The sequence below is a fragment of the Scyliorhinus canicula genome, chromosome 1 (genome assembly GCF_902713615.1).
Source record: "Scyliorhinus canicula chromosome 1, sScyCan1.1, whole genome shotgun sequence".
NCBI lineage: Eukaryota > Metazoa > Chordata > Chondrichthyes > Carcharhiniformes > Scyliorhinidae > Scyliorhinus > Scyliorhinus canicula.
Genome location: NC_052146.1, coordinates 183,391,061 through 183,408,879, shown reverse-complemented (window position 1 = coordinate 183,408,879; position 17,819 = coordinate 183,391,061). Strand labels below are relative to the sequence as shown.

Below are 17,819 nucleotides of genomic sequence, written 5' to 3'. Positions count from 1 at the left end.
AAGCCTCGTCACTTACTTGCCCAACCGAGGTGAGAGTATCTGCGATGTTGGAGGGTGTGGGTGACAGCAGTGCTGCGGCCGCTAGGTCCTTGTCTGTCCCCAGCTCTGGTGTCTCCTTTGTGGCACCTTGGCCCGGTGCATTGAGACCACGGCCGATGTGAGGTGCCGTGCCTCTGTACCTCGAATGTCGTGACATCCTCTGTGCGTCACTGTCCGGGCTCGCTGTCCCCTCCTCGTCCACCACACTATCATAAGAGTCATTACTGTCCGTCCTGACGTCTCTGTCTGTCCTCTGTGCATCACGCCTTGATGGCCCGTCCTCAGAGGACGGCCCTCCTGCCTGTGATCCTTGCCTTCTGTCCCGTGCGTCCCTGTGGCCAGAAGAGGTTGGGGCTGTACAGCGGTGGGGTGAACGGGCAGTTCCACGGCAGTGCTCGTGTGGCCCTGGAGAACACAGTAAGACACGTTTCGTTAGACTCGCGTGGTCGCATGTGAGGGGGTGGAGGGGGGGCATTGTGGGTGTGTGGACTGTGGGAGTTGGTGCAGTGTCAGGCAGTGGGGAGTGAGGGTGTGGACTGTGGGGGTGGTGCAGTGTCAGGCGGTGGGGTGTGAGGGTGTGGACTGTGGGGGGTGATGTAGTGTCAGGCGGTGGGGAGTGAGGGTGTAGACTGTGTGGGTGGTGCAGTGTCAGGGGGTGGGGTGTGAGGGTGTAGAATGTGGGGGTGGTGCAGTGTCAGGCGGTGGGGTGTGAGGGTGTAGAATGTGGGGGTGGTGCAGTGTCAGGCGGTGGGGTGTGAGGGTGTGGACTGTGGGGGGTGATGTAGTGTCAGGTGGTGGGGTGTAGACTGTACGGGTGGTGCAGTGTCAGGCGGTGGGGTGTGAGGGTGTAGACTGTGGGGGGTGGTGTAGTGTCAGGCGGTGGGGAGTGAGGGTGTACTGGCTCGACATCTGACTGGGACCCAGCTGGGTCCTGGGATCCAGCAGACCTCCGACTACTGTCTCTCCTGGATGTTCCTGCCTCCACCTGATGTCTATCACCAACTGGGTGGTGCTCACCAGGATGTGCCCCAGAAGCCTGTCTGTTACTTTCACCCACTGAGGTGTGTGTCTCTGTGCTGGAGGAGTGTGGAGATGAAAGCTGTGACAACTCGATGGTGGCATCCTCGGAGCTGTCCTCCAAGGTGTTCTCTTGGGAGGCCGGGGCGGGGGCCGCTCCGGATGGACCGGCACCATCAGATGGAGATCCTGGGGGAGAATGGACATGTGGTCAGTGAGGGGGAAGGATATTTATATCTGGCATGAACAATACATGTGTGATGGGTCAGCTAGGTGGGGGCGGTGGATGCTCACCTGTGTGGCACAGTCCAATCTCGATGTGGTGGCCGATCTGTCCTCGGCCACCCTCGTGACCTCCAGGGCCCTTTGCCCATAGGGGGTGAGGACTCTGATGTCCGGCACCCAGTCACCTATCTGGGCCTTTCCTGTCTGTTATTTTGTCTCCTGCGGGGACAAAGAGAGGGCATCGTTGGCCACATGCTTCATGCATTGCGGAGTGGGGAAGGAGCTATGGTGGGGGACAGGCCTAGGCACCGCTGCTGGTGATGGGTGGAGTGCACAGGTTGGTGCCGGGTGTTGTACTGGGTGTGGTCTTGGGCCACAGGGTCTTGGGGGGCAGCCGGGGGTGGCAGGCGGGACCAGTGCCAGGGGGAAGATGCCAACCCACCCACGTCGTCCGGTGGAGGTCGTTGAGCTTCTTGCGGTACTGGGTGGTGGTCCTCACGTTGACACCCGCGGTGCTGATAGCCACTGCCACTGCCTCCCAGGTGGCACTGGCTGGCCTGTGGCTGACCCTCCAATCCCCTCGGGGGAACAGAGCATCCCATACAACATTCCCCAGCATCCAACAGTCTGGCCAGGTTGGCATCTCCCAATCGTGGTGCATGTCTCCTTGGTGACATGTCTGCGTGCTGTCTGGGGTTTGCTCTGTGGGATCGGTTTAAGAGCTGCTCCACCTCGTTAGCAGGGGTCTGGCGGGTGCGATCCAGGTGAATCAGCTGGCGGGACAGTTATTCCCGATGTGAAGCCTGTGGGGCATCATTATCGGCTCTAATTGGCGTTAGATACCAGGAGCGGTCTTGCTGGATTGGCCGCCAGGAAACACCTGGCAATTCCACTCGCTGCCACTTTTCTGTTAGATCGGGTCCTGGGACCCAGCTGAGTGTGGTTTGCTGATGATGGATGCTGAGGATGATGGATACTGGAATCTGAATCCAAAACAGAAAATATTGGACAATCTCAGCATCGATGGAGAGAGAAGTTTGGCACTGAATGATATTGGAAGTGGATCTGAGTGATGATTCATGAGTTTTGGCATTTGGAAAAGATAAAAACACGTGGAACACTGCTGTTTGTTCAAGGAGTCCTGCAAATAAGCATAACGATTAAATATTTAAATTCAAAAACTATAATTGCGAACTGTTGCAATTTCATATCTTATCCATTATTATTTCAGTCTGTGGCTATGAAGCATTCAATAGGAAATAGTCACAATGTCACACCCTTGACAGCAGAGAGTATAAAAACAGGCTGACTCTTCGCTCACTCCCATCTTGTCTGCACGTTGAGGAGAGTGAGAGAGATCATGGCTGGCTGGCAGTGTCTTCTCGCTGTTTTCTCTGTTGTTTTTGTTTCAGTCTCTGCTTTTCCTTCGCCGAATGTAAAAAAAAATCATGAAACTGACCAGGACATCGTTCCGAAACCTTTGGTTCTGAAAGTTGATAAAAGTGACCAGGGTTTTCTGGCTATGGCAGAATTTGCTCTACAAGAGTTCAACAAAAAGACTACCCAGATCTACGATATTATGGAGTATCTGCAAGCCAATGTACAGGTAACATTGAGGACACTTTTTACAATGACTAAAAAGGACAGTGCATTTGCCTTTAATGAGCATTATTCTCTGCAATATGTGCTGCTTGTAATAAGTTTGGAATTAGACAAGTACTTTAATGACGCAAATACCATTTGAACTCTAACTTCAACCTCTATTGTCACTTTAACTGAAATGTCTATTAAAAATGTAATTGTGTAATGGCTAAATATATGTTCTCTTGCTTCCTCTGCCATAAGCAAACTGATGCGATGAATGTGCTGTTGTTCGTAAATAGAACATAGAACATACAGTGCAGAAGGTGGCCATTCAGCCCATCAAGTCTGCACCAACCCACTTAAGCCTTCATTTCCACCCTATCCCTGTAACCCAATAACCCCTCCTAACCTTTTTGGTCACTAAGGGCAATTTAGCATGTCCAATCCACCTAACCTGCACATCTTTGGACTGTGGGAGGAATCCGGAGCACCCGGAGGAAACCCACAGACACGGGGAGAACGTGCAGACTCCGCACAGACAGTTATCCAGCGGGTAATCGAACCTGGGACCCTGGCGCTGTGAAGCCGCAGTGCTAACCACTGTGCTATTGTGCCTCCCACACCCCTGTGCTACCATGCCGCACACGATAGGTTAAAGGTTAAAGGTAGCATTGGAAATAGAAACATTGAAAATAAATGTGTTTTATTTCTGCACTAGATGATTGAAGGAGCCGTGTACATCTTTGACATTGTCTTGGGGAAAACCAATTGCCCGGTCGTCACGCACGAAACTGCACGGAGAGAATGCCGTGTGATTGAGACTGAAGGGCAATCAGAGGTGAGTGAAACATTGGCCGGAATTCTCTGGGAGTTACGATGCACATTTCCCGCCGGCAGCGCGCCCTCACTCGTGGGATTCCCGGGTGGCATGAGGCGGTTACAGTGGGAAATCCCATTGACAAGCGTCGGGAAGAATCGGGCTGTTTGCCAAGAAACATATGGCTGGCTGAGTGGAGAATCCAGCCCTTTGCCTGGTCCTGTTTCCTTTGAAGCTGCGTTAGATAAGGGAGACATCCTCATGTTTATATACAGATTGTTGTTTATGTGCTTTGTTTTCCTCCTAGTTCTTCCTGTGCCACTTTATTGTGTGGAAACCTGCTACAGCTGAAAAAAAACAGCTTTTGAAGAGTAAATGCCAGAAACTGATCCTGTAATGTGTCCGGTACGAAGTGTGACAATGAAGAAAACGTACCTGAGTCAATCTCGAATGACATTCTGCATTTGTAAAAACAAATGTGCAATTGCCTTTTCTCTGATTGTTGCGATGACATGAAGATAGTTACATAATTGTATACCTAACCAGTGAAAGAAGAATCACAAATCACTGAGCGTGTAAAATGTCAATTCATTGCTTGGATGTGAACAGTTACTTGGTAATAAAGTTTTACATGCTCCTCAGCAAAGTTCAAGTGATTTATGACAAACATGACTCTTTGCTTGTTATACTATTGTTCATGGAATATATTTGCCTGCCTTCACTCGATAACCCTATCCTTAGAGATATTTTCAACACTTTTTCATTAGAATGAATGACAAACTCTGATCCCCTTTCACAGACCTCTCCTTCACCCTGGAGAGTTAAACACTTCTTCTCATCTCTAGTGTTGGATCAGTCTCACCAATTTTTGTCTTCTGGTTCTTTAGTCCCAGTTTAAGTTAAGTAGCTGATAACAATTAATTTTGTTGATTGGAGCGTGAAGTTATGAAGGGACACGGACTGACTAAGTGAGCGGGCAAAACAATGGGAAATGGAAATCAGTGGGCGGAATCGTCTGCTCTCTCCAGTGACGTGTTTGGAGGCAGGGCGGGCGTTACATAGAATCATACTGTACAGCAGAGGCCCTTCGGCCCATCAAGCCTGCAACGACAAAATAAATTGAACCCGGGTCCCTGGTGCTGTGAGGCAGCCGTGCCATCATAGAATTTAATTGGCCGGGGTCTGGTACACTGCTGCAATTCCTCCTCCACCCCGATTAAGTCTAGGATGGATAGGTTCACGACTAACCTTTGCACTCAGACAATTAATGACCATGTATGGGGTTCCTCCTGTGGCCATGAGTATTAACCCAGCTGAGGGTAGACCTGTCGTCATGTGCAGAGCACAACAAATAAACCTGAAGTGGGTTCTGGTTGTCTGCTGGGAGGGGAATCACTCCTTAAAAGACACTTAGTGCCTGATCGAGGGATTGGGAAAGGGCCATAGATGAAGTAGTCCGCCACAGAAACCCCCATGCCCCCCAGCGTCAGGACACTTGGGATTCCCCATCCTGTTGAGTGGCCCCGGTTATGCGCTAGGAGCTGGGGTTTTTTCCAGTTCTCGCAGAATTCTGCTGGGACTGCCCAGTGTGCCAATCGATGGTGATGGGTTCACTCAGAGGGGGAGGGGACTGTGGTGTGGGCTAGAGTTCCGATAGCGATTTATCGGGGAAATGGGGGTGACAAAACATTGGTCGCTGTGCCATTAAAGAATCCGTTGTCTGTGGACAAGCTAACATCACAGCCAGTGTATCGGTTGATCAGGGATCTCCCAGTGGCCAGTTCATCCAGCTTCTGGATGGCCATTCGACCTAGGCAACTGCGGAAGGCCCTGCTTCCAGCAGTTATGTGAGAGACATTTGCCCAACCACAAAGGAGCTGGAGGCCTGCCCTCAACGGAACGCAGGTGGTGTTGTGACAGACGCATTGACCTAACGTCTGGGTTACATGACACTTCCGCTCAGTGCAGGTGGAGAACAGACATGTTATATCCTCTTCCACCTCTACCACCATACATCCGTACCCCTTTCTAACAAAACAGTTTTCGTACGACCGGGGGTCTCTATTGGGAGAGAAGTGGTTGGGTATGTATGCCTCCCACCTTTGGAGCTTGTCATAGTGTGAATGGGAATTATCCTGGGGAAGGGGAAGGCAAATTGCCGGTGGGGCTGAATCAATGTCGTAAGGGAGAGTAACCTGCTTGGGCGGTGGCTGGGAACACTGGCAGTCAACCACCACTTGGGAGTTCCCCAGAGTGGTGAAACCGAAAGTAATCTGGCCACCGAGGTGGGGTCCGGGTAACAGACAACCCGTCCTTGGCCATACACGCGGTGATAGGTCTGGAGGAAGAGATTCATGGTCCCAAGGTCCCCTTCTTTTTGGGTCCTAAGTGAAGTGAGTAGGCTTTCCGATAACCCGCGTTCCCGTCATGCCTCCCGTTTTGCCCTTTCCGTTTTATCACGATTTTCCCTTCCGCCCGTGCAATCTCCACCCATCCCCACCTCTCGGCATGAGTTTACCTTTATGGTACCAGTCTCGTTACATCCAAAATCAAATTTACATTTAGTCCAAAAACAAGGCAATGTCCATCAGCTTTTCCTTCCAATCGACTGGGCCGATGGAGTTATTTCATTAGTCCCTCCTAGTTCGTTAACCTGGTGACCTTCTATGAGCCGGTATCATGCCCCTGTGCGTGAGGGCAGTGGAGAACGTCACCTCTGCATAGGTGAAATGTCCTTGAAGATTGGTCCCGACGACAGAATGAAATAATTTTTTCCCTCCCCATTCCTTCCTGTGGGAGTACGACGATCGGGACGATGTAGAAGACGGCCCAGGCGGCCCACATCCAAACTGACATGCTCCAAACCTGTAAGACAATGCTGGGGACAGGAGGCAGGTTAGTGACCGACCTTCTTGCAGTGGTGGAGGTGGACCCAAGCACTCCTCCCTCTACTTTAGCTGCAGTGGGGGTAGTAAGGAGAACTTGGAAGGGCCCCTCCCACCGAAGTTCCAACCCTTTCCGAACCCAATTTTTTACCATGACATAACTTCCAGGCTGCACTTGAGGCGAGCGAGACAATAGGGACGGTATCAAGTGAGCCACTTTAACCTGGCCATGGAGTTCCTTGAGAGCTTTGATGAGGGATAAGACATAAGTCATCATTTCTTCAGTCATGTGGTGAAACTGGACCAGTTTGGGGTCCTTTTTGTTCCCGGGGGTTTTGAGGGGCCTGCCATTAAGGATCTCTGCAGGAGAGAGTCGAGCCGGTCCTGCAGGTGTAACCCGCAACTGGAAAAGGGCGACAGGGAGCAACTTAAGCCATGTTAACCCCGTTTCCGCTCTCAGTTTAGCCAACTTGGTTTTGAGAGTCTGATTGTGTCTTTCAACGAGCTCAGCGGCCTGTGACCTATATGCACAGTGTAACTGTTGCCATTTGCCCAGTCGGGAGCAGAACTCCTTGTTAATCTGACCCATAAAGTGGGGCCCATTGTTGGATCTTAACTGAGCGGGTATTCCGTTCCGGGGAATGATTTCTCTCATTAGAACCTTAACCACAGTAGCAGCTTTGTTATCAGTCATCGGATATGCCTCAATCCATTTGCTGAATACGTCCACAATAACCAAAACATATTTATAACATTGACATCTTTCCAACTCAATGTAATCCATCTGGAGCGTTTCAAAGGGACCACTGGGCAATGGGGTTTTCCTCATCTCACAAGGGATACCCTTGCCGGTGTTATACTGCTGGCAAATCAAACACCGATTGATGTGTTGGGCAAGCTGGGTCTGTGTGGACTGCGCTTGATGTAGTGTAGAGAGAGACAGGCTTCCAACACTTGATGAGATACAACACGATTTTATTGTACATCTAACTATATTACATGCTTTAACTGTGGGTTGGCACTATGCTGACTTGACTGGAGACCTGAGGCTAACCTGACCAGACTAACTGACTATCACATGGTGTTTGTACTGGCTGCTGCTCACGAGCTCTGACTGTCTCAGAGGCTGGATCCCGAAAGAGCGGGAAAACTGGTGCCCTCTGGCTTTATTGTGGTCGTGTCCTGTCTGGTGATTGGCTGCTGTGTTCTGTGTGTTCACTGGTCATCCTGTGTGTCAATCACTGCCTGTCTGCACTCCATCAGATACATGGATGTATATTATGACACCGGTTACTTATACGCTGGGACTTATACGCTGGGCAAGCACCTGTATTTTGGGATGCCACCAAGGGTCCAGTAGCAAGTCGCTCGTCCCCTGAGCCCCACAATGAGTTGCAAAGTGTACACATTCGATGACCCACAATGCTCGCGTATCGGACATGCAAGTCTGATGTGCTGGAATGGTCCATGAACAGGATACAGGATCATATCCACAACCAAACTGTTTCCACATTTGCTGAGCACCCTCAGGAGCGTCCTCCTGTAACCTTATGATGTCTCAGATGGTTGGCATTGGCTTGTCAGAGGCAGACTTGTGTCTTCCGGAGCTTTTGGTCTAGCTCATCATCTTGGGCACCACTGAGTCTGTGCGGCTGCAGGGCCGGCTCAAGGCACCGGCAACTCGGGCAGTCGCCCGGGGCGCCATGTGCTAGGGGGCGCCAGACTCGGGTCCCGCGCATGTGCAGTTGGGCCGATGCCAACCAGCGCATGCGCGGTGGCCGCCCTCCCCCAGGGCGGCCCCGCCCCCCCGCTCGGTCCGCTCCCCCGCCCCCCCCTCGGTCGCCCCCGCCCCCTCCTCGGGTCTGCCCCCTCCTCGGGTCCGCCCCCTCCTCGGGTCCGCCCCCCCCCTCGGGTCCTCCCCCCGCCCCGCCCTCAGGTCCGCTCCGCCCTCGGGTCCTCCCCCCCGCCCCGCCCTCGGGTCCGCCCCCCCAGACCCCCTTCGGGTCCGCCACCCCTCGGGTCCGCCCCCCCTCGGGTCCGCCCCCCCCCCGCCCCCCCCCGCCCCCCCCTCGGGTCCGCCCCTCCTCGGGTCCGCCCCCCCGCCCCCCCTCGGGTCCGCCCCCCCTTCGGGTCCGCCCCCCCGCCCCCCCTCGGGTCCACCCCCCCCTCGGGTCCGCCCCTCCGCCCCCCCCTCGGGTCCGCCCCCGCCCCGCCCCCCCCTCGGGTCCGCCCCCGCCCCGCCCCCCCTCGGGTCCGCCCACGCCCCACCCCCCCTCGGGTCCGCCCCCGCCCCGCCCCGCCCCCCCTCGGGTCCGCCCCCCGCCCCTCCTCGCCCCCCCCCCCTCGCCCCCCCCCCCTCGGCCCCCCACCTCGGCCCCGCCCCCGCCAAGGGCGCCGAAGTTCAGCATGCCCGGGGCGCCAGCAACCCTAGGGCCGGCGCTGGCGGCTGTCTGTGCCTCATGATCTGCGCGTCTGTGACCAACATCAGCCGGGGTCTTACCGTTCGTGTGGGCAGCGCATTTAATAACAGAAATCTGTGTGGGCAAGAGGAGGGCCTGCAGTAGGTCATTAACTAACCTTCGGTGGGGTATCTCAGTCCCCACTGAGGTGAGAAATCCCCTATTTTTCCCAGAGTTGTCCGAAGTCATGGACTACCCCGAAGGCATACCTCGAGTCGGTATAAATATTCACTCGGCAGTCATGGTCATGTCAGGTTGATCTAACGGGGTATCGTTCAAATCCTCCCGTATTGTATCTTCCTGAATCAGGGTCAGACAGTCGTGGCCTGGCACCTCTTCATGATCAGTGGGGCTGCTAAGAAAGCAAGCTGGGTTGATAGTGGTACAATATTTAAATCTCAGCCGAGGATTATTTAAGAAATATATTTCGTACCTATTCTGACGAGCCGTAGTGAGATGCTGAGTCTGCAGCTGCCCCAACAGTGCAGTGACCGAGCGGGAGCTGTACACGGTAATGTCTTGTTGGAGTGTTATATTGGCAGCGGCCTGTAAACTGTTGTATATGGCTGTCAGAATCTGGGTGCAAATAGGGTGATCCTGCGCCACCAGATCAAGTTTGGAAGAATAGTCTGCCATCGGTCTGTGCTTGTCTCCATGTTGCTGGGTTAGTATCGTCGTTCCAAAATAGTACAGTACAACTGGAACGGTCGGTCATATAAGTGCCTGCACAGGGCTGGTACTTGTAATAAGGCCGGCTTTAAGAGGCGGAAGGCTTCGAGGGCCTCAGTAGTGAGAGTGAAAGTTACCCTGTTCTTGTCCCGTTGTAACAGAATTTTCTGTCGTGTCATCTTGGCCTTAAGGGATCTAGGTCGTAGGTGTAATTGTTTCCGGATGGTCTCAGATCCCTTTCTCATAGTCCGAGATCGGGTCCTCCAGCTAATCGGTCATGTATAATGGGGCTTCCCTTTTCTAACGGGTGTCGGGGGTGAGGAAGTAGCACCCGATCCATCAATTGCAGGAACTGGCGTCGGTGCATCCAGAGCTATTATGCGATCGGCCAGAGGGGGCGGAATAATCGTCTGGGCCTGTGAGACTGAGTCTAAAGGGACTGGAGTGGCCGGCATGATTTGAATCTGGGGAACGACTGGATATAAATTATGATCCCTGGGGGCACCGGAGGTGGTGCAGGCAATGCCACCGGTGCCGTCGGGACCCTACCGGACATTGTCCAGTTCTCTAGGTCATGGTCTACCTCTGTCAATGCAAGGCCAGCCATTGAACTACGTGGTCCATTTTTCTCACTCGAGTCTGCCCTTTCTTTCTGTGTGCGTTTTTTGAATGCACACTCCTTTTTCAGGATTTCCAGAGTTTTCTGGATCCCCCTTCACTAATTGATATTCCCATTTTAAGGGCATTTTCTTGCCAACTTGATAACAGGGTTTTATCTTTCTCCTCTTGACAGTATTGTCCCCATAATCCAATTAACTCTTTCGCTTTTATACTTCGGTTCTTTTTCCAGAATTCTCCCTGAATTTTCTTAACGATTTCCAGCTGTTTGGTTCCCCCTAGTGGCCATTCATCTCCCAATTTCTTTCTTAAAGTTGCGGACATTTGCCTAAAATCTCTTGCTTTATCTGGAAATGTGTCGCACAATGCTTGTAACGAACTCACTCTTGAGTTATTCTCGAAGGCAGTGTGATGGAAAGGGAAGAGTATGTTGCCTGTAACATCGTTGAGGTGACATTCATTGCAAAAGCTGTACCCTGTTTGCCACTTCACGAGATCCAAATGTTTCATTTTTAAATCAGGCCCAACTAGCCGAGGATTCAGGAGTAGGCCTTCTTCCAGTCCTGATTGAAAGGAGTGCAGAAACTGCTCTGTAAAACATTAATCGGGCTTTATTGGACCAGTTACCTGGATCAATGCCTTCCACCCTAATCTAATTTTATTGGCTTCTCTAGTTCCCACCAGAAGTGGAAATTACAGACAGGTACAATAGGGTAATTGTAATGGAGGTTAGCCGCTATAGATTTGGTGTTACAGGGATCTTTGAGGCCTGAGCTTGTTGAATTAAGTTTGCTGAGAGCAGGCTTTTTAACTATAGGTCACGATCTGCGGATGGGTCGCAGGTGGGTGTCAGGAGGGTGTCGACAACATCCTTGTCAATCTCCATCTATTGCTGGCCCCTATCTAGCCTCCTACCGCTCCTTGCCTCCTCACAACATCTGGGGCTGGTTTAGCAGGGCTAAATTGCTGGCTTTTAAAGCAGATCAGGGCAGGCTAGCAGCACGGTTCAATTCCTGCACCAGCCTCCCCGAACAGGAGCCAGGATATGGCGACTAGGGGCTTTTCACAGTAACTTCATTTGAAGCCTACTTGTGACAATAAGCGATTTTCATTTAATTTTTTCATTTCACAACAGTATCAATCTGTCCCTATTTCCAGTTCTTTTTAGCTTTGACTAAGAGTCATCCAGACTCAAAACGTTAGCTCCACAGATGCTGTCAGACCTGCTGAGATTGTCCAGTATTTTCTGTTTTTGTTTCAAATTCCAGCATCAGCGGTAATTTGCTTTTAGCTTCAGTATGAAAATTATTTCTTAAGGCGTGGTTTTGTCAATTGTGCCAGTGAAAATAAGGATGCAAAGCCCATGTGTGTTACATGCAGGGAAGTACTGACAAATGAGAGAAGTGTCAGAATTTGAAAGAGAAGTGGTGGATGAAAAATTCCATTTGAGGTTGAGACCCCAGAGTCAGTTATTAACTTAGAACTGACTCCAAATTAAAAGACTAACTGCTAATAGCTGACCTGTGATACCACATGAAACACACTCCAAAAGCCTATGAGGCCATCAGCATTCTGGAGAAGCATCTCACAGGAGTATCTAGTGCTGAGTAAAACAAGCATTTTGTTGCTATTGCCCTTCACGCCAACCTACATGTTTCTGTTTTCACAAAGATGAAGATGACACAAAAGAACTGGCTGAAGTCTGCACCGATATGTGCATTGCCCTCTCCTCCTGTGAACCTGATTGAAGTGAGATTGTGAGGACTAAGTACACTCCACTTTTGCATTAAAGGTAAGCGAACATTGCGTGTGTCATGAAGGTCGGTTGCCGTGAGTCACGAAGGTCGGCTGTTGTATGTCCCGAAGGTCAGTCAGTTGGCAAAAACAAGTCCCGGCACAGAAACAAAATTTGAAAAACACTGGCGTAGAGAATCATTGGCTTGCCCAGGTTTTACCATGTACTGCGGGGGGGCGGTGGCGTGACGTGAACGCTCACCGAATACCACTTATGGTCTCGGATGTCCGTCTATGCTGACAATATCTGCTATTCCTTTTGGGCTCTTACTCATGACAGATCTCACAGCCCGGCGACCAGGCATCGATCTGCCATGCTAATATTGGGCGTTCCTCAACTGTATCCGCACTTGTGCAACAAACCGACACAAGTGGGGCCTTGTAGTGAACCCAGAATTCAGTTGTGGTGCTCCCCAATCAATCATCAGTGGATACTGCCCCCTGACAAAATTCAGCAGCATTTACAGAGCTCTATTTAGTTTCTGTAGAAACTATTGGCTGGCTTGGTAATTACTGTAAATGCTTAAAAAAAATGGAAGGCTTTTTAATTGTCCAAATATAGATTGGGATCGAATTAGTGTGAAGGGCAGAGAGGATTAGGTGTTCCTAGGCTTTATTCAGGACAGTTTTCCAGAGCTGTATGTGCTCAGTCCAATGAGAAAGGAGGCAAGGCCTGGTTCCTGAAAATGAGGTGGGCCAAGAGTATCAAGGATCAGTCGGAGAACATGTAGGGTACAGAGATCATCATATCAAAGGTTTAGGCTGCCTATGGAAAAGGACAAAGAACAACCAGAGTAAGAATAATGAACTGGGGGAAAAGATCACTTCAATGTTATCTTGAATCTGACCTAGGCAAATTGTAATTACACATTTGCGAGAAAAACAGTAACTGAGCATTGGTCAACCCTTAAGGGAGAGATAGTATCGTCAACAAGGAAATGTAGGACAAACAGACAGAGATTGAGATCAAAAAGGAAAGGTGCGCGAATGACAGACATCAGGTACAAAATCCAACAGAGGACTGGGCTGAATATTCAGCGGGGAATTGAGAAAAACAAATAAGAGAAACAAAGAAAGATTATGAGAAGAGACTGGCAACGAACATTAAGAGAATCCAAAAGCCTTCTATTGGGATGTAAATATTATATAGGTGGTAAAAGGAGGAGCAGGGTCAATTAGGGATCAAAAGGTGGATTTACACATGAAAGCAGGGGACATGGTTATAGAACATAGAACAGTACAGGTAAGTACAGGCCCTGCAGCCCACGATGTTGTGCCGACCATTTATCCTAATCTGAGATTAACCTAACCTACACCCCTTCAATTTACTGCTGTCCATGCGCCTGTCTAAGAGTAGGTTAAATGTCCCTAATGACTCTGACTCCACCACCTCTGCTGGCAGTGCATTCCACACACCCACCACTCTCTGTGTAAAGAACCTATCTTTGACATCTCCCCACTGGTCACCGATTTCCAGGCGGAATGCTTTCCATCCACTACCACTCACTGTCTTCTTTCGGCCAGCCAGTTCTGTATCCAGACAGCCAAATTTCCCTGTATCCCATGCCCCCTAACTTTCTGAATGAGCCTATGACGGGGAACCTTATCAAATGCCTCACTGAAATCCATATATACCACATCCACTGCCCGCCCTTCATCAATGTGTCTTGTCACATCCTCAAATAATTCAATGAGGCTTGTGAGGCATGACCTGCACCTCACAAAGCCATGCTGACTATCTTTAATCAAACCCTGGTTGAAATATAAAAGAATAATTTACATCTGTCTTTACTAAGGAAGAAGATTATGAAAGACAAGACATTCAGCCACTTGAAGAGGTTACAATTGATAGATCTAGATTCTAGATTCTTTGGTTTTGTGAAGGGGAAGTCATGTCTCACTAACTTGATAGAGTTTTTTGAGGAGGTCACAAAGATAATTGATGCAGGTAGGGCAGTGGATGTTGTCTATATGGACTTCAGTAACGCCTTTGACAAGGTCCCTCATGGTAGACAGGTACAAAAGGTGAAGTCACACGGGATCAGAGGTGAGCTGGCAAAATGGATACAGAGCTGGCTCGGCCATAGAAGGCAGAGAGTAGAAATGGAAGGGTGCTTTTCTTTTTTTAAAAATAAATTAGAGTACCCAATTATTTTTTCCAATTAAGAAGCAATTTAGTGGCCAATCCACCTACTCTGCACATTTTTGGGTTGTGGGGGTGAAACCCACGCAGACACGGGGAGAATGTACAAACTACACACGGACAGTGACCCAGAGCCAGGGATCGAACCTGGGACCACAGCGCCGTGAGGCAGCTGTGCTAACCACTAGGCCACCGTGCTGCCCTGAAGTGTGCTTTTCTGATTGGAGGGCTGTGACTAGTGGTGTTCCGCAGGGATCAGTGCTGGGACCTTTGCTGTTTGTAGTATATATAAATGATTTGGAGGAATATGTAACTGGTCTGATTAGTACAGATTTTGGAAAGGAGTAAAAACAACAGGGTTATTGTGATGGGAGACTTCATAACTTCATAATCCCCAATATTGACTGGGACTCACTTAGTGCTAGGGCCTTAGACGGGGCAGAGTTTGTAAGGAGCATCCAAGAGGGCTTATTAAAACAATATGTAGACAGTCCAACTAGGGAAGGGGCTGTACTGGACCTGGTATTGGGGAATGAGTCCGGCTAGGTGGTAGAAGTTTCAGTAGGGGAGCATTTTGGGAACAGTGACCACAATTCAGTAAGTTTTAAAATACTGGTGGACAAGGATAAGAGTGGTCCTAGGGTAAATATGCTAAATTAGGGGAAGGCTAATTATAACAATATTAGGCAGGAACTGAAGAACTTCGATTGGAGGCGGATGTTTGAGGGTAAATCAACATCTGACATGTGGGAGGCTTTCAAATATCAGTTGAAAGGAATTCAGGACCGGCATGTTCCTGTGCAGAAGGAGGAAAAATACGTCAAATTTTGGGAACCTTGGATAATGAGAGATATTGTAGGCCTCGTCAAAAAGAAAAAGGAGGCATTTGTCAGGGCAAGAACGCTGGGAACAGACAAAGCCTGTGTGGAATATAAGGAAAGTAGGAAGGAACTTAAGCAAGGAGTCAGGAGGGCTGGAAGGGGTCACGAAAAGTCATTGGCAGTTAAGTTAAGGAAAATCCCAAGGCTTTTCACACGTATATAAAAAGCAAGAGGGTAGACAGGGAAAGGGTTGGCCCACTGAAGGACAGGGGAGGGAATCTATATGTGGAGTCAGAGGAAATGTGCGAGGTACTAAATGAGTACTTTGCATCAGTATTCACCAAAGAGAAGGAATTGGTGGATGTTGAGTCTGGAGAAGGGTGTGTAGATAGCCTGGGTCACATTGAGATCCAAAAAGACGACGTGTTGGGCGACCAAGAAACTCACAATCTCACTAACGGTCGCCTCCCGTAATGCACAGGCATACACCCCCGACTGCACGGCGCCCCCCTCCTGGACATCATGGACCCCACCAGCGAACGTCCCATCGTGGACCCCACCAGCGACCGCCCCCAGCCAACCCCAAGCCTGCGCCGCACGCGGCAGCCAGCCAACACCAGGGGACCCAAGTGCTACTTCTGCGGACAGACAAAGCACCTCTGGCAGCGCTGCCCGGCACGGAGCGCAGTCTGCAAGGCCTGCGGGAAGAAAGGACATCTCGCTGCTGTGTGCCAGGCCCGCTCTATCGCCACTATAACCAGGCTCATTGTTCCTGCACCCCTCACGTGCGGCCCATGGGCGCCGCCATCTTCCTCGCCTCAGAAAACGTGCGGCCCGTGGGCACTGCCATCTTGCTTGCCTCAGGACTCATGTGGCCCATGGGCGCCGCCATCTTCACCCCGTCAGGCATCGTGCGGCCCATGGGCGCCGCCATCTTTAACGCTGCCCGGTACGTGCGCCCTGTGAGCGCCGCCATATTCCCCGCCTCAAGACCACTGCGCGTCGGGCACCTTATCGGGCCGCTCACGGCCTCCATCACGATCGACCAGTCCCTGCCGCACAACCTGGCAACCGCGTCGACGACGCAAAAGGTCGATGGGCACAAGACATCCTGCCTTATTGATTCTTGGAGCACAGAGAGCTTCATCCACCCCGATACGGTAAGGCGCTGCTCCCTCGCGGTACACCCCATCACACAACGAATCTCCCTGGCCTCCGGATCCCACTCCGTAGCGATCCGGAGGTACTGCACCGCCGCCCTCAGCATCCAGGGCGTAGAGTTCAGCGATGAGCAGCTCTACGTCCTCCCCAACCTTTGCGCTGCCTTGCTACTCGGCCTGGACTTCCAGTGCAATCTCCAAGGTCTCACCCTGAAATTTGGCAGGCCCTACCACTCCTTACTGTCTGCGGTCTCACGACCCTTAAGGTTGACCCCCCTTCTCTGTTTGTAAACCTCACCCCGGATTGCAAACCCGTCGCCACCAGGAGTAGACGGTACAGCGCCCAGGACAGGATCTTCATCAGGTCTGAGGTCCAGCGGCTGCTGCGGGAAGGTACTTTCGAGGCCAGCAACAGCCCCAGGAGAGCCCAAGTGGTAGTGGTCTAAACTGGGGAGAAACACAGAATGGTTGTGGACTACAGCCAGACCATCAATCGGTACACGCAGCTCGACGCGTACCCCCTCCCCCGCATATCTGATATGGCCAATCAGATTGCACAGTACTGGGTCTGTAGTGCACCTGAAATCTGCCTACCGCCAGCTCCCCATTCGTAAGGTGGACCGCCCGCACAATGTGTTTGAAGCGGACGGCCACCTTTACCATTTCCTTAGGGTTCCCTTCAGCGTCACTAATGGAGTCTCGGTCTTCCAACGGGAGATGGACCGAATGGTTGGCCGGTACGGGCTGCGGGGCCACCTTCCCATACCTGGATAACGTCACCATCTGTGTCCAGGACCAGCAGGACAACAACGCTAACCTTTCCAAATTCCTCCAAACCGCCAAACTCCTCAACCTCACGTATACCAAGGAGAAGTGCGTGTTCAGCACCAACCGCAAAGCCATCCTCGGCTATGTGGTGCAAAATGGAGTTCAAGGGCCCGACCCCGATTGCAGGCACCCCCTCATGGAACTGCCCCTCCCCCACTGCCCCAAGGCCCTGAAACGACGCCTGGGATTCTTCTCATACTATGCCCAGTGGGTCCCTAACTATGCGGACAAGGCCCGTCCACTCATCCACTCCACCGTTTTCCCCCTGGCGGCCGAGGCTCACCAGGCCTTCAACCCTATCAAGGCCGACGTTGCCAAGGCTGCGATGCACGCGGTCGACGAGACGCTCCCCTTCCAAATCGAGAGCGATGCATCAGACGTCGTTCTGGCCGCCACCCTCAACCAGGCAGGCAGACGCGTGGCATTCTTTTCCCGCACCCTCCATGCCCCCAATAGTCAGCACTTCTCCGTCGAGAAGGAGGCCCAAGCCATCGTTGAAGCTGTGTGGCATTGGAGGCTTTACCTGGCCGGCAGGAGATTCACTCTCCTCACTGACCAACAGTCGGTTGCCTTCATGTTCAATAACACACTGCGGGGCAAGATTAAAAATGATAAAATCTTGAGGTGGAGGATTGAGCTCTCCACCTACAATTACGAGATATTGTTTCACCCCGGTAAGCTCAACGAGCCCCCCGATGCCCTATCCCGAGGTACATGTGCCAGCGCACAAGTGGACCGACTCCGGACCCTGCACGACAAT

General features: G+C 51.4%; 1 protein-coding gene across 1 annotated transcript; it reads left to right on the top strand.

Moving 5' to 3' along the window:
• The first annotated feature begins 2,588 nt into the window (after positions 1-2,588).
• Positions 2,589-4,328, top strand: LOC119969979 (cystatin-like). Its single transcript, XM_038803948.1, has 3 exons — positions 2,589-2,887; positions 3,584-3,703; positions 3,990-4,328. The coding sequence occupies exons 1-3, from the start codon at positions 2,642-2,644 to the stop codon at positions 4,077-4,079; spliced, it is 456 nt and encodes a 151-aa protein (XP_038659876.1). The 5' UTR covers positions 2,589-2,641; the 3' UTR covers positions 4,080-4,328.
• The last annotated feature ends 13,491 nt before the right edge of the window (positions 4,329-17,819 follow it).